Genomic DNA, 17,215 nt, shown 5'->3' with positions numbered 1-17,215 from the left:
TATGTGAACTGCAATATATTTGTACAGAGGTGTGTTTAGCCAAAATAATATATTGTGTAATTATCACATAGTGCTTTGGCTGGAAGCAGGAGCATATAAGACATTCGAAACACCAAAATCTCAGAGACTCCACATAAGCTTTTACATTGTATCAAAAACTTCTATTTGATTTCACATGCTTTTTTAATTTTTTGTTACATTTGGTGTAAATTTAGGCAACAAAGCGAAAGAAGGTTTGCACGGATTTGTGGGTAACCATTAGTCACCAGCAGTCATGTGCCACGCATATGACGGAAATTTCGCTACAACAACAGCTGAGATCGTCGACAATGACCACAATATATAAATAGAAACTCCGGAATTCAAAATGGTTAGCTGTATGAGAGGATGCTGGGGTGTATTCAGCGAAGAATTAAGGAAATTACGCCGGCCGGCACATCTTCGAGGGAGGTAAATTGCGATATAGCCTTGTTGAAATTGCAGTTGTTGTATTTTTGTAGCCGGTAGTTCAAGTTGTGTCATCGTCAATTCACAGGACTTACAGACGTGCAAGATATAGTGAAAAGGAATTGAGTATTGAGGTAAGATCCCTTGTCAGTTACGATTTAAGACTGGATGTCCAAACATAATATAATCTTGCACAAATTTACGGTGGTATTGAGCAGAACTTTCAAGCTAACTTGATTGACTCAGCCCCTTTGTATCGACTTGTGAGAAAATGCAAGTAATGAACGCAGTAGATAGTTGCCTTCATGAGTCAAAATTTTCCAGAGTTAGAAGGGTCAAGTGTGGTGTGGTGGGTGCAGGGGAGAGAACTGCTTTTACAGCCGAAAATAAAAAAAGGAAAGTCGCTAGGTTTTGAAATATACTAGAAAAACCTTTGCAACATGTTATCACCCTCCCCTTCCCAGAGCAATGCCCCATGATAAGTTAGCAAAACTGAGGGGGTTGGGGAAGAGTGATTTTTATAATCCTACCCCCCATCCCTTCTTTTAAAATGTTACTTATTAACAACATAGAAATGTCCACAATTTTGCTTTACTCTCCAACATGCTGTTGTCTTCCAACTTCCTGTTTTCACCTCTCACCTCTTGTGACTCTCCCATCTAACCACTCCCCCCCCCCAAAAAAAATAAAATGTTTCCTCACCTAGTTCCATATCAGACCTTCTCCTCCCTTGAAAGTCAGTTTGCTGAAAGGTCAAGAGAAATTCACCTTAAGCAACCTGTGATAGACCACTAAATTCTCCTTAAAAAAACTCATGTTTTATATTGGAACACAAGGAGAATATACGGGTGCATTAAAAATCACTTAAAGCTTTATCTGCCTCTCACCCATTAACTAAAATAGAAGTGATCCTTTAATTTTACCACGTGACTCCATCCCTCCTTTCAGAAAAAAATTGTTACCAATTATGTGCCATGTTTTCATGAGTTGTTGTTTCTTAAATGGCTCTGGAAAGGCAATTAATAGTGAGTATGTGAAAGAGCTTCTTAGAATCTCAAATACTGGTACTTCTAGTAGTGCTCTAGAAGCTTGCTTTCTGCAGCACCTCTATTAGTAAGTTAACCCCTAAATCTTCCAAATGTGAACTGATCATCATGAAAATCTTTTTTCTTCCAGTTTGAAAATTTGATTGATGAGGTATGCCTTCCAAGTGTTTCCTTGTGATACAATAAGCCTGATGAGTGTTTTCATGGAATATTCTTTCAAATTTTTAATTAAGCAGTGTGTATAATACTGTTAATTAGAGTATAGTCCCCTTGTGAAATGTAACACATGCGAGGAAGAAATAATTTAATTGGGAGAAATTTATTAATCACTTGTAGTCACTCTAAAGGACAAAACTCAATGTTTATTACTGATTAATAATTGGTTGATCTCACAAATAAGTCAGTAATGAAGGAATCCTAAAATATATCTTTGAAATAACAAAATCTTCTTTTTTAATTTTCAGGAGGACTTCAATCCTCGTCCCAGGTAAGTGAAAAATGAATGTTAAACATTTGGTTTTGTCAGTATACATATTCTCCATACTGTTCCCTGTACAATCCCTTAGGTGCTTAGGAGGAGAATTTGTTTCATAATGCAGAGCTTCTCTAGTTGGTGATCATTTCCTTTATTCTCATGACCTTGATGTGTGATTTGGGGTTGATATTGTAAGGAGAAATTAGATGCTAGTCACTCTTAGGGGTTAGAGGGTTAACCCTTTAATTCCCATGAGTGGCTAAGAAAAAATTTCTCCTTACCATATCAATACAATATCGAGCAGACAAGTGATGAGAATAAAGAAAAATATTAGCTAGGGGATAATTTGTGGATCCAATACCAAATTCTGCAAACTAACGTCACAAGAACTATATGACAGACAGTAAGGAGAATTACTAATGAGATCTTGGGAGTTAAAGGGTTAAATAACCCATGGAACCCTAGGAGTGACAAGAATTTATGTGTTGTAGATGTAAGCAGGATATGTGATGTTTTTCCTGTTTCTCATTTCCAGACGGATTTTAACGGAAACAGAAACGGAACTGATCACACAGAAGAGATACAATGACCTGGTTGAACAGCAGAAGAAAGTAGATGCAGAAATTGATGCACAGTTATCTCGACGAGAAGAGGATTTACGACTTGAAGAGGAGGTGATTTTGATAGTTTTTCACCTCTTAAATAATTGGTTGTAATTTATGTCAAATTCTTGCCTCAAAAAACTCCTCCTCCCCCTTCTTACCCCATCCAAATCCTTCTAAAATGTTTATTAATTCATGCATGCATTGGTTTTCTAAGGCATACTATGAGGCTAAAAGAGAAGCAGCTCGTGTGGCTAAACAGGCCAGGCAAATGGAGGTAAGAAAACCTCTTCTGACTTCTTATTTTTGCCACCAGTACAGGCATTTTCTGTCTCAACTTTTGCTCTTATTCAAAACCTAATATGTCAGTTTTTGAACCAGGAAGAATGTCAAGGAAAAACTTGCTATGGGTGAGAACATAAGAAATATGTAAAAGTTTCAAGGGAAGCTATCTTCAAAAAATTTTCCTTCACAAATCGTTGTCAAAGATAAGTTTTCTTGTCTCAGTAGATGTGGTTAGGAATAATTTCTGATAGATTTAGATGAGTAAATGCTCTTTTAACAATAGTAAAACTATGCAATAATCTAAATAGACCCAGAGGCTGGTAGTGGGTAAAAAGAAAGATGAAACAGAAGTTTTGGCTGTATAAAAAAACAGCTGTCTGCTTATTTACCTCTGGGTCTCCCAGGATTATATTCAATAGGTTAATTAATAATTTTTACTTGTGTAGGAAAATAAAGCATCAAAAGAAAAGGATAAAAGAGTACGCAGAGGTTTCTTAGAAGATTCATCTTTATCTTCTTGGCTGTCAGATGATGGAGTTAGTGTGGACAGGTATGAGATATTCATTGGTGAGAAAGGCCACTTTCTTAGTTGGCCTGAACATGTTTGAGCTGTGTTACAAAGTATGGTTATTTTGGGTTTAAACTAGGTCAGTTTCATGGTTTTTGGACTCACTGGTAGCTGCATGCCTCTTGAGGGAAACACCCTTTAGCTCCACCCTTCCCCCCCCCCCCCCCCCATCCCTTAATCATTTCATGTGTCAATGCTTTAAACATGTTCAGCAAGTTCTGCAGCAAATCTAGCTTGTGAGCAGCCCTCATTATTAGTGCTGCAGGAAGTCCATTTTCTCCACCTGTGGGTAGAGTTTAGGTGATTCAGGGAGAGGTTTGCCAGGGGTCTGACGTTAATAATGATTGCTAGACCCCATGAAGACCTCTTGCTGGTTCATTTTGCTTATTGTTTTGGGATGCAGAGAAATTCTTGTACCATAGTGTTTTTTTTTTCTTTTAATTCTGGGGTAAATAATGTTATTTTTTGCTTCTTTCTTGGTGTGTTCTTAGCAATGATCTCGATGTTGAAGACTTTGACGCCTTTCTAGAAAAAGTAAAAGCACGATCTCTTGGGGGATCCAGTCCCTTCACTTGTAAGTTTGATATTTTGAAATTGTGGACTTAAATTTACATCTACAGCTGCTTTTAATCACTAATTTTGAGATATTTCATTCCAATAAACTACACATTCAACTAGAAGAGCCCATCAATCTGGCCCAATTGAAGTGGAAACAGTGTCAGATATCAGGGAGTTTGGGTCGGCTGATTAATTCTCCTTTAAGAGATTGCTTAAATTTTGTTAGTGCAGAGTTCGAATTAACTGTGTGAATCCTTTTGAAATAAAGTACACATTAGTTACTGGTACCGCAATGGTTCGATTAAATGCCACCCTCGAATAAACACTGCATTTTAGGACTGAAATATTAATAAATGCCATCCTTGAATTAATCCCACTTCATCATGCAGCATTTATTTAAATTAATTGACTCAAAAAGCACACAGTGATCAATGCTTCAATTGCAGTTGGAAATTTTGAGGGAACCAGACACAAATCCTTTTGATTGTACTAGCTCTGATGTAGAGAAAGCATGTTCAAAATATCTTTATTCACTTTATGTATTGCAATAGTATTTACATGCAAATTGTGAAATTGAGAACTATATAAAAAATATCTTTTTAGACGAGTGCTAAAACATGTTTCTGTTATTTAAAATAAACACCACCCTCGCATAAACACCACTCTTGAATAAACACCTTACTAGAATCACAAAAAATTTATTAAACACCACAATGTTTAATCAAAGAAATACAGTACTTTTGTCCCAAAGGAGACAGCAGATTTCACCAGGAAGTATCCTTTCATGGCCCATTTATCACTTCATATTTTTTTTGTTTTAAGCTCCCACATCAACCTCAACAAATGCATCATGGGAAGATGCTTTAGCTCAGGGAGTGGAAGCCACCAAGATAGCAGGCAAATCCCTGGATGCCCTGAATGGGTTTTCATCTTCAGTTGATTTGGTGTCAGTTAGTGAGAGGTAGCAGTCCTAATTGGATTTTGTTAAGAGATAAATCAAAGCCTCATAACATAATGTGGGAAGCAAGTGATTCATTTTTTAGCACAAGGATATGTTATGACTTATGAGCGAGCCAATTTATTTATGATGGGTCATTATCAAGAGCATTAAGCAATTGGCTCTTTCTGAAAAAATCTGTCTGTCACATAGCAACTGCTAAGAATGGAACATCTTTTATATTAAAATTTTAGCCTGGGAAGTAAGACATTTGAATAAATTTGTTGCTAAATTTGCATCATGACAAAAGGGGAGGAATTAATTGTTTTAAAGCTTTGTCATCAAGTAAAGGAAGAGATGTTAAATTCATTTTTACTGGGTTTTTAGTTTTGTAAGAAACCGTCTTGATGTATTGGTTGGCTAGTGAAAGACTAGTTGGTTATTAATCAATATTCACAAAAGGTGACAAAGAGCAGGTTAAATGAATTTGTCATTTGTAAACTGTTACAACTACAGGAATATATATACATCCTGTTGTCAAATGCATAGATAAAAATAACAACAGAGACACATAGTTATAGGTCACAATAGTAAATTTATTTATGAATTAATTATTAACAAATTTTGTATTTAATACATCTAATAATCTCCTTTAAATGATATTGGGTGTATTGGAATAATATTAATGGCTATGGACATCCCTATTTAATTTACTTTTTTTTATTACTGACGAATGAGAGCAGAGCTTTGCCCCACACAAACAAACTTTAACCCTTTAACTCCCAGATCAAATGTGTAATTCTCCTTACTGACAACCATACTGTTCTTATAATGTTAGTTCAGAGAATTTAGCATTGGGTCAACTAATCCCCAAATTGATATTTTTCTTTATTCTCATCACTTGTTTGGTTGATATTGTATTGATATTGTAAGGAGAAATTCTGTCTTAGTCACTCATGGGAGTTGAAGGATTGAGCTCACAGGGCTTACTGCACTTTTCTATTGTTTTATAAAACTTAGGCGTGAAATGAGTTTTTAAACAATCTATACATAAATTTACACTGTTCCTGAAAAACAAAATTAGAAATCAGGATCTTGCTAATAACAGCCAAGAAAGTGACTGATGAAAAATATTATTACATTCTTGGAAGATTCAGTAAAAAGGTAGATGAAGTTTGGAAAGCTAATTAAGTAAATAAATGATGCACCCAAGTTACAAAAATCAAAGAAAACTTCAAAGTATTTTTGTAGTAATTAGAGAACCATTTCACTCTAAAGATATGTGACTTCTTGATACCTGTAATTTATTGCAGATTGCAATGTGCTATATTATGTCTTTTGGTTTGAGAGTCTAGAAAATTTGTTTTGTTCTTTATTGAGACAACATATTGTACATGTCAGGATTCTTGAATTTCCTCTTTTTCCCCAGAGCAATTACTTTTCAGAAATTTAGGTATCATTTATCAGTCTTGGGAGTAAAAGATTAATGCAAACAGAACTGTTGTATTATATTGTAACTATGTAGTGACTATATACTAAAAAAATGCAACTTTGTATACCACTAACTTAGTAAAGTTTATATTGCAAACAAAAATTTCATTAATAAAAAGTAAACATCAAACAAGCAAGGAATTTGTTAATTTAAATTTTTACACAAATTCTTGATTCACAATTATACTGGTAAGGAAATTATGAACAGTTAGCATATCAGAATTCATTTACTTCAAATTGTTGTAAAAACTATTTATAGTGAATTGTGGGTCCAGAGCATCCTCAAATTTGCAATGAGTTAACCAATTTTATGAGCAGATATGCTGGCTGTTATTCAAGCCATTTCATCATTACCAGCTTATAAAACTAATACTATAGTATTTATTAGAGGCTTAAGGTGCTGCTTTTACATCCAGTACATGACAAAAACTGGTTGAGTTATGGTACAACCTGGTACTTAGCCTGTCAGTGGTGCTACATGATGTGCCTGTGGTGTGATGCTGATGTGTCCTCAGATAGTTTTTCATCACTCATTTGAAGGCCAACCAACCAATCCATTAAACAGATCAAGATCTGTACATGCTTTTATATCAGACTGTAGTTACTGTAGAGCTGGACGTGTTGATTGAGCTGCTAAAAAATAAACAATCCAGGTAGAGTTTCACATGATAATTCTTGAAAGTGAAATGTGATCATCGCAGTAAATTTTCCAATTTAAGCAATTGGAAAGAAGAAGCCTGAAAAAAATCAGGGCTTCAACGGGATTCGAACCCGTGACCTCCGCGATACCGGTGCGATGCTCTACCAACTGAGCTATGAAGCCACACATTGGGAGCGAGGTCAATTTATTGAGTTCATATCTTCCCGTGCAGTGAAATGATGTGAAGTTTTATATGAAATAATTCATATTTGTACTGCGGTTTTAGATGAAAGTGAAATGTGATCATCGCAGTAAATTTTCCAATTTAAGCAATTGGAAAGAAGAAGCCTGAAAAAAAATCAGGGCTTCAACGGGATTCGATCCCGTGACCTCCGCGATACCGGTGCGATGCTCTACCAACTGAGCTATGAAGCCACACATTGGGAGCGAGGAAAATAAATATGAATTATTTCATATAAAACTTCACATCATTTCACTGCACGGGAAGATATGAACTCAATAAATTGACCTCGCTCCCAATGTGTGGCTTCATAGCTCAGTTGGTAGAGCATCGCACCGGTATCGCGGAGGTCACGGGTTCGAATCCCGTTGAAGCCCTGATTTTTTTTTTTTTTTTCAGGCTTCTTCTTTCCAATTGCTTAAATTGGAAAATTTACTGCGATGATCACATTTCACTTTCATCTAAAACCGCAGTACAAATATGAATTATTTCATATAAAACTTCACATGATAATTCTTGTAAAAGAAAAAGCAAATGGAAAAGAAAAAGAATGTACATGTTATTGTGCAGATTTTTTCTTAGCTTAAAACATTTCATAGGAGTTTGATTTTCATTTGTTATTTGCTTACATACAAATGGTCAGAATTCTAAGACAAAACAATTTTGTCCCTAAAAATGCAAGGTTCCAAAGCTAACAACATACCAGACAGAAAATGCAATTTTTAAGTTTCCTTTTCTAGTGATGGATAGTCAAGTAATTTACTTGCCACGATCTTGTCATAGAATTGGTGATGAAAAAACAAAAGTAATTTGCTGAAAACAAAGGAACAGGAAATAGAATAAACCCTCACAATCCCCAGTTCTGACAAGTTGATAGTGAAACAATGTAAAGTACCTGATTTCTGTGTTCTGATCCTGGAGATCAGGATCTGTCTGCTGCTCTTGCTTGGCTTCAAGAATTTTGATCTGTACCTGAAGCTCTACACAAACTTCTCTTTCGTCATGAATATTACGGCAGAGTTCTGTGTTCTTACGCTGTTTTAAAAATAGAAATTAAATGTGTCAAATTTAAATAGTCAAGTTAGTGTTGAATTCATTTGGTAAGAAGGTATACAGTGAATTTTAGGAAAACAGGAATTGAAAATAAAATGTAGCATACCTCCAGTTCTGCATTTTGTGCAATAAGCTCTGCTAAAATTCTTTCAAGGTCATCCTCATTTTCCTTTATTTTATGAAGTAAAGGATAAATTGTGACAATTATTTTTATAAATTACATTGTAAAGGAAAAAAACTCCAGTGAAGAGCAATTTTCTGATAAACTATGTCAAATTCACCAACATGGGATAAATTTTTTTCTCTAAAATTCATGACTGTAAGAACTCTGTGTATCAGACAAAACACTCTTAAGCCTTGGGCAGAAATACACCTTGGAATCAGAAATACTCTCAGCTGAAGAGAGCATGGCATCCATGAATATTAATGAGGTTAAAAATGAGGCATAAAGGGGAAGCATTAGCCCTTCACCAGGTGCATATAGGTATTTTATTGGTATTCTTCTTGTTTGTAGGCAGAGATAGAACTACCTCAGGAAAGGATACAACTTCACTATCAGATGAATCTGAGTCTGAACTTCTGTCTGCAGTGGAGTCTGGATCTTGTTCCCTTACAGCCATAGCAGCTGTCAATTCCATCTGGTTAATGATAACAACATCTCTATTTCACATTACAATCTCATAAAAAACAAACAAAGAAAATACTAACAATTAATATTATTAACTAGCTAGCGAAAATTTCACTTGGTGATCAAACTCTTATAAAAGAATAAAAAAGAAAAAAGGTAAGCACTTGTTCAATTCTTTAGCTTGCATATCCTTTTTTAAATATTCTGGCTCATGAAAAGTGGTTTGCAGATTTCCAATCTTTCTTTTCAGGAAAATCATAATTTGTGAATTTCTATATTGGGCACAATCTTGATATTTTCCCAATTACCCTTTAACTCCCAAGATCTGATTGTCAATTCTCCCCTTTAGCTGCTACACATTTCCTTGTAAATTAGTTACCAGAATTTAGTGTTAGATCAAGAAAACAACTTCTAGCAAACACATTTGAGTATTCTCATTACCTGTTTGCTGGATATTGCATGGATATTGAAGGGAGAAGTTACTTGTTAATCACTTCTGAGAGTTAGAGGGTTAAAGCCTTAGTTTAAATCTGTTATTTCACATTGTTGAATGAATACAAGGTTATCCTGGCAGACAACATCAATCTTGTGTAGAGTAAACATAAACAGGTATAGTTGTCTGTTAAAAGGTTTTGCTCTAAAATCTTGAGGTTGTAAGAGTTTGAATGTACACACTTACACTCAATCTTTCAATCTCTTTCTTCTCATTTTCAATCCGTGTCCTTAGCTCATTTCCAATTAGAGTCAACTCCTGCCGGAAAGGAAAGGAAAATATTTAGATGGCTACACAGATGTTAAATAGTTGGTCCTCTCAATTGTTCTAAGAGAAATTGTTTGTAACCATAAATGAAGCAGCTTTTGGCATTTTACATTGATTTCTTTAAATGTTTCAATCTGTATTTCAACTTGGAGCACTGCAAATTGAAAAAATTAAAGATCAAAATGTTACCACCCCCTTACTTCTTGCTCAAGTAAAAGTTCTGCTTCAGAGGCTTCTAAAAGTGCAATTAACCCTGAAAATAGATTTTAAAAAAGATTCAGCCATGTCAATTTAATTTGCTTGGGAAATCAAGACAAAACTTAATAGGGTGGGGAGGGGGCTTCTTTGGCTTGCACTCTATCCTCCACAAGTCAAGAAGAAAGCTGGAGGGGCTGGGTGGGAGTTGTAAGGTGCACTCCACCCGACCTCTTGTCAGGAGGAAGTTTCAACATCACATGTCTCAAAATTTCAGTAATTTTGTTGAAATAAATAACATCAAGAAGTCAAGGTTGGTAAAAATAAAGGCAAAACAGCTTATGACAAATTTGAAATATTTTAACAGATCAACATATGTTCCTTTCCAGTGAAATCACCCATCATATATGAATAAATTACCATTATCCTCTGCTGGTTTTTCAAAAGGATGTTCTAACTTCTCAACAGTAACTTGAGTTTTCTGGTGTTCCACTGGTTGTGGGGTTTGTGGAATTTTCTTCTTAGCATTCCTAAGCTATGGGGTGAGAAAAAGAAAAGAAAAATTATGTTCTGTCTTGCAAACTAGGAATGATTATGAATATGTTGCCTAAAAATATTACAGAAAACCCTTAACCATGTACAGAACCACCCTACTGTAATAATTGGATTGTCTATTTTGCAAAAGACACACAAGGAAGACACTTAGCTCACAGTCAAAAGAACTACCTGATACTCTCTAAGAGATATATGTTATTATGTTTAACCCTTTAACTTCCAGAAGTGATTGACATGTCAGTTCTCCCTATAATATCCATAAATTCTCCAGTAAACAGGTAAAGAGAATACTCAAACTTATCAGGTGGAAGTTGTTGTCTTTATGTAACTCTAAAATCTTGTAACTAATTTACAAGGAAAGGTAAAGCAGCAAGAAGGGAGAATTAACACTCAGATCTTGGGAATTAAAGGGTTAATAGTTTAATAGATACCTTTCTCTTGAGAAGGGTCACCTTCCGTTGGACTTCCCAGAGCATTTCATCTTGACCTGCAAACTGTAACACAAACAAACACTCCATGCAGTAAATTAACAAAATTAACACAGGAATTGTAACTTACAGTAATTAGCATCATTCCCAATGACTTTTTTTTTCCATTCGATATCCACAGTAAGAGTAATTGAAAGCAAAGACTGTGTTATATTTGATCAATGGAACCTATGGGCTTAACATAACATCTCATCCAATGGAGAGTAGCAGTACTCCTGTGTCCCACTTAAAGGTTTGAGTAAAATAATCAATGTCATATAATGATTTAAAACTGAAGTAAGTGTTACTTACCTGCAAATTGTCTGTTTTCATGTTGAGATCTTCATGAAGTTGAGAGAGAACTGCCTCTTGTTTGGCCAGTGCTGATGCTATTGCGCTGCAGAAATTTTCACAATGATGCATAATTAATCATTTCTGTCATTAATAAGATGGAAAAGCAGTGGCCAGGAAGTGCACGCCTTAGGGTTGATGCCCTAGACTAAGAATCAAAACTTCTTTGCCAGTATTTAGCTGGGTCACTTTGTTCTGTTCTCGGACAAGCCTATTTACACCTATGGTGCCTCTCTCCATCCAAGAATATTTAAATGGGTATTGGAAAACTGTCAGAAAATTGTTTAAAAATGCTAGACTAACAATTAAACATAGTGTAATTCCTCAAATAAGCACCCATGCTCTAATAAGCACCCTTCCCAAATAGGCATCCACCCCCTGGGCCAATATATCAAAAAAGCTCCCCCCCCTCCTCCCTTGCTTTCTAGGATAGGGATACAAGCAAAACCTAAATCTGTTGCCACATTATAATTATAGCTTTTAAAGCTTCATAACAGCTGAATCAGTACAGGTTAAAAGATTCCTGATAAAAGCGCCCTCCTTCAAATAACTGCCCTTTCATTCTGACAAAAAATTTATAAAATAAGCTACAGGTGCTTATTAAAGGAAATACAGTACTCCTTGTCGCTTCAAAACAAAAAACTAGGAATAAGCTGGGGCAGTAGTGAGCCACTTGATCTTTCAGCAATGATCTTCTACAATCTTTAGAACTACCAAAGATATATTTTGACTGACTCTTAGTTTAAACCACTTTTTCTCATAATTTATTTACAACAGTAGGGGAGACCAAGGCTCCTCTAGAATGGGAGGAAAATAATTTGTTGAGATGCATTTCCATCTGACAGTTACAGGCACTAAAAGCATCTTAGGTGGCTTTCTTCAGAGAGCTACAAACAGGTTCAAGTAAAATTGAAATAAACTGCAGTTTATTTTCTTACCCAGGACTACTGGGTAAATCTTCCTCATCCTCATCCATTCTGATGGTCATGGTAAGTGATTCATCATACCTATCATCATAAATAAAACATCGTAACTCAAAAGAAAAGAAAGCCTTGTAATTGAATGTCTTGAACCAAAAACAAAGTGGATGCATTTATTAAAACCAATCCCCCCCTTCCCCCCCCCCTTCTTACCTGCACCAACATAGACAGCATAGAAACCAGCACAGCCACAAACTCGCTTTTAAATCTTTCCTCACTGGCCCCACCCTACTTCCATCCCACCCCACCCCCCATCCCTGGTAAATACTTTCAGGGACACCAGCAATTGCCCTAGACTCACTTTCAATAGTTCTCCCATGGGCTACCAGCTGAGGCCACCCTCTCACATGAAAGAACCAATACTCACCTTGTAATTTTTGTATCAGGGAAGAGTTCACCAACATAATTTAGGAAGATGAACAGTACACCATGTCCTATGTTCATTGTTGGACTAAGAACTATGCCAATGTTCTGTAGATTCATTCTGTTTGATGAATACTAGAAAATGAAAGATCACAAAGGTCTTTAAATGTGTAAGATGTAAACTTTCGACCTGGTCACCAGACAAAGACAAACAATGTGGCACTCAAAATGTCGCAATCAATACATAATTAATCAGCCTGACTCTTACCTTGTGAGGCAAACTATAAAACAATCTTTTAATCTATGTATTTTCTGTGTTGGGTGATGGAAATTCAATTTTCAGGTATTCTTTAGTGTGACAAGGTAAACAATTGGAACTTTCAATGGCGCATGAAGCACTCACATTGAAATTAAAATTCCACAACCAAAGCTAATAATAATAATAGCCTACACTATTACATCTCACGGAGGTTTGTGAAGTGAAGTTATAACTAACTAGATTTAATTTAACCCTAGCATATAATTTTGCCTTACAATATCACCCCTGGATCACATGAATAAATGAAGGCCACACGAATAAATGAAATGACCCTCAACCAAAGAAGCTCTTGATTGTTAAACAAATTCTCCTTGTCAGCACCTTAGTAAATGTATAGAGAACAGTATAGAGAATGTGCATACTGATGTTAGGATGGAGAGAAATCAAATGTTTAAACCTTTTCTATAACATGTGACATATGAGTGAACAGCCAAGCCAACAAGGTCCTGTTGCATGCTGGTAGTTCCGCTAACAGAAGTTTGGCCTTCTCCAGTTGATCTTTTATTTCTTGTGTAGCTGTAAATAATATTTTGACAAAATTTTTTATTAAAGTAATTATTTCAAGTAATTCTTTTAAGAATCAAATCAAATTTCAGTGAAGATTCATTTCAAGAAATCTGACCACAAGTGCCCTGAACTGGTTTTTTTGGTTAACCACTGTTGGTTTGTCAAAGTTGCCCTTCAAAGGCACTAATATCGGTTTGAGATTCATCATATCCACTGTGTAAATGCATGTCTTTTTTTTTTACCTGATATTTCGTTGAACTTTGGAAGCAGTGCAGAGGTGAGTATATTTTCAGGTAATTCTCTGATGTACAGCTTGATTAGGCTGGTCACAGCTTCAGCTTCATACTCAGTGAGATCCACTGACTTTCCTAAAAATAAAATGTTCAAATTATAAGGCATTAAAAAATACAAATATAATTAAATGTTTATTTAATAAATATTATCAAATCTAGTGTGGAGACTTAGTAGTTTGGCCCCTATACATTGATCCTTATACACTTCCCGACAAGGAGAATTTGAGAAAGATGTCTTGTCAAGAGCACGGGAAAAAGAAAAAAATTTGAATCTCCATGAGGAATCGAACCTCAGACCTTCGGACCCTGCACTCCATTTCTCTACCTCTAAGCCATAGAGACTCTACAGTAAGGGAGACCTATTACAAAGTTCATATATGACATGCATCCTGCATAATGCTAGGATCAGCAATGTTGATAGCATCATGTTTGTAAATAGAATAAAAGAGCCGGATGGTAAGTTTTAAGCCCAGTAAAGATTAGTAGAGAAAGGTGTTTTTCATCTTGTCACAGGCATGGGACAAAGAAAAATTCTGAGTCCCCATGAGGAATCGAACCTCAGGCCTTCTGTGGATTCCCTGTCCCAAAGCTCTAATGCCGAGCCACAGAGACTCTATGGTGAGCAACGCCCATTACGAAGTTCATGAGAATTTGTTTAACCATAAAGGGCTTCTTTAGCTGGTGATCATTTCCTTTATTCTCATAACTTGTTTTATTTGGGATGACACTGTAAGGAGAAATAAGATGCTATCTTAGGGTTCAAAGGAATCTATTGCCATATGCCACAATCGTTGAAGAAATGGGAACATACCTTGGTCATACAGTTCTTTTAAGGTGTCCACTTTAGACTTCATTCCAGATACTCTGTAAATCCCTTCAATTTCCAGACCTGAAGATCCAACATTATTTTTAATACAAAGTACATTAAATTCCGTGAAAAACTTCATGAGCTATCGTTAGGCAGCATTTATGGTATAAGCCCTGCCGCAGATGACCATGTCACATTAAATAACATTGAAAAACTTAAACATAATTTGTAGATCAAATGCTTGCAAAGTTTATTTTAAAAGTCCACTCAGTCTTATCTCATCATCTTACAATTTTCTTCAATGTAAACGATCCCCTCTCTGAATACTCTTGGCAGTTCTACTCCATCTGGGAACCTGGATTGTTTGACTGCAACTTCCAAAGGAACTCCAAACACAGCCTTCCCTGGGAGAAGAGAGTACAAAACTAATGTAACTACTGCTTTATATTTGTAATAAACTCTCTCTTCAGTTTCCAGGTAGCAAGTGCTTCAGATACATGCACAAGACATTAAAAAAACTATTCAGAAAAAAAAAAAGCTAAAAAAATTTAATTCCCACTGGAAAAATGAGTTTTCATGAGGTAGTAAATAAACTCTGTCAGAGTCATTGATGAATGGAACTAGACATATTAACAAAGATTGTGAGAAAAGAACTGCCTTGCACATGATTGTGTAAAGATTTTCTTTCCTCCTCAAAATTTTGTTTTCTTTCAGAACATAGATATTAATGCCTGAATGAGATCTAATTCAATATCAAAAATTTGTTTCTTATGTTATACATGATCTTTCAAGTAGTTTGGATGCATTCTGGTTCAAACATGGCTACATGAACGCCATAATTTCTTTGCTCTTTTTTCTGAAAACAGCTTGGTCCTTGCTTACTTGGTGCCTGAGGAGGTGAGAGTGTTTCTGATTTCCTCTTCTTTTTCTTATCCTTTTCCTTTTCTTTGTTTTCTTTCTCCTTCTTCTGCTTTTTAGGTTTTATGCGAAGAGCCAGTGATCTGGACTTTTCTCTCTTCACTTTCTTGCCTTTAGGTCTTGGAAATTACAACAAAGAGGCACAAAGAACCATGAGACAAAGACAGTTTTTCAAACAGTATTCATCACATACCATAAAAAAAAAACCCTCAGAAAAATACTTAAATGTTGAGTATAATTCACCTTTTAACCGAAGAGAGTTGATAACATCCTCCTTCAAATTCTGAAGAGTTTTTCAATCTCTTTGTAAAGATGAAACAAGTTTGTCTAATCATTATCAGTTTTCTTCTTCACCAAAATCAAACCTGTGTGTATGAATAGTTTTTGTCTCCTTCCATGTCACAGGAAAGACAAAATGAATACATTTACATATTTTAACTCAGCATGTCTGCTTAGTATTGGATTTCCTCTTGGGCAGTTCACTATTCATCCTATGGAAGTGATTAAAAGTAACGTCTCCCTAAAGTTGCAATGCATTGCAAAGTAAATGATTTATGGGAATAGATATTCTTTTCAGCAAGACAGTGTTTTCTTGATGAAATAACATAATATCCTGAATCATTTTGAGAGAAATGTATAGCAGGTGGAAAGGAGAATATCATTCAGATCTTTGGACTAGAACTCTTACCATCTGGATTTATAAGTACATGTGCTTGGGGATAAATCCATATTTATATCTCACTGCAGCTTGGGAATGAAAAAAGCAGTTTAAAATATATGAAAACAAATTCAAATTGAAGAGTATTTGTATATGTTGCTTGGTTTCTTGTTAGAGTTTGTTCTTAGTTTAGGAGTGGCCAGAAAAGAGCTGAGAACAAGAGGAACCTTTGTTCACACTAACACCTGTTCGGAAAGCTATTGTGCGCCGATTTTGTGAATGGAAACGACGAGTGATTGCTTTTTCTTTGTTTTCGTGGGTACATTCATTAAATCAGCAATACTTTTGCCGCTTTACTTCCTGATTGACAGGAAAACGGATTTGAATATCACGCCGAATCAATTAGGGATTACACTCGCCGGAATCCCTTTGAAATTCACTGAATATTTGATCGTTATCACATTAAATGTTTTAAAACAAAAATGACCCAAAAACTGCTCCATTAGCATGTCAAATTCATCCAATATCATGCTCTCGACGGAGTGCGATTAATTGGACAAAATAAAAATTGATAAAAAATTATGTGGAGTAGAGTTACAAATTATAAAATAATACTTTCCTTTCAAATTTTTTTACGAAGGGCGAGGCGAGGTCAAAATATTGATTCGTTGAGGCGTTCAAAATATGTAAACAAAGTTCGTTCTAAGGATTCTGATGACATATTTCCTTTGGCGTGTAAAACTGAAAGAATAAGAAATAAAAGCGACCAACAACCAGAAATTCAATGATCATTTACCTAGCCTCTTCTTCCTCTTCTTCGCCGACGCTGTCATCGTCAGATCGAAAGGCCACATACCCCTTATCTTTCTTGCTTTCCTTTCTCTCATAGACGTCTTCTTCACGTTCAGCCATCAAATCCGTGGCTGATATATTCTTAAAGATAACAATCGAGAGGGACAGGGATAAATTTCAGCCAGAAACTACAGCAACTCTGGCAGATCTCCAATATTTCAAAGACAATTTTACCTAATCCGCCATTACTAGACTAGCTTTCCCCAGGTCGCCGCGAA

The 17,215-nt window shown here is 35.6% G+C and overlaps 2 protein-coding genes across 7 annotated transcripts; one reads left to right on the top strand and one right to left on the bottom strand.

Annotated features, from left to right (window-relative positions):
- Positions 1 to 65: 65 nt before the first annotated feature.
- On the top strand, positions 66 to 6,539 carry LOC113679609 (uncharacterized). The gene is made up of 9 exons (XM_089196078.1): positions 66 to 450; positions 536 to 581; positions 1,624 to 1,644; positions 1,958 to 1,980; positions 2,504 to 2,642; positions 2,788 to 2,847; positions 3,302 to 3,405; positions 3,915 to 3,997; positions 4,804 to 6,539. Exons 1-9 carry the CDS (start codon positions 368 to 370, stop codon positions 4,944 to 4,946), a joined length of 702 nt encoding a protein of 233 aa, XP_089052204.1. The 5' UTR covers positions 66 to 367; the 3' UTR covers positions 4,947 to 6,539.
- Positions 5,494 to 17,212, bottom strand: LOC113679601 (ralA-binding protein 1-A). 6 transcript variants are annotated; one of them, XM_089196028.1, is made up of 18 exons: positions 17,172 to 17,212; positions 16,942 to 17,078; positions 15,452 to 15,606; positions 14,860 to 14,973; positions 14,573 to 14,650; positions 13,711 to 13,836; positions 13,359 to 13,477; positions 12,647 to 12,777; positions 12,238 to 12,306; positions 11,261 to 11,345; positions 10,913 to 10,975; positions 10,347 to 10,461; positions 9,932 to 9,984; positions 9,651 to 9,722; positions 8,889 to 8,981; positions 8,450 to 8,512; positions 8,186 to 8,325; positions 5,494 to 7,042 (listed from the first exon to the last, which is right to left on the bottom strand). In XM_089196028.1, exons 2-18 carry the CDS (start codon positions 17,055 to 17,057, stop codon positions 7,000 to 7,002), a joined length of 1,635 nt encoding a protein of 544 aa, XP_089052154.1. In that variant the 5' UTR covers positions 17,058 to 17,078; positions 17,172 to 17,212; the 3' UTR covers positions 5,494 to 6,999. The 6 variants fall into 6 exon arrangements, with proteins under 6 accessions (XP_089052154.1, XP_089052169.1, XP_089052151.1 ...); XM_089196043.1 differs by having other exon boundaries at positions 5,494 to 7,039; XM_089196025.1 differs by having other exon boundaries at positions 16,942 to 17,212.
- Positions 17,213 to 17,215: the final 3 nt, after the last annotated feature.

Source organism: Pocillopora damicornis, chromosome 1, assembly GCF_964200805.1.
Source record: "Pocillopora damicornis chromosome 1, jaPocDami1.2, whole genome shotgun sequence".
NCBI classification, from domain to species: domain Eukaryota; kingdom Metazoa; phylum Cnidaria; class Anthozoa; order Scleractinia; family Pocilloporidae; genus Pocillopora; species Pocillopora damicornis.
This window is presented reverse-complemented; position numbering and strand designations above follow the sequence as displayed.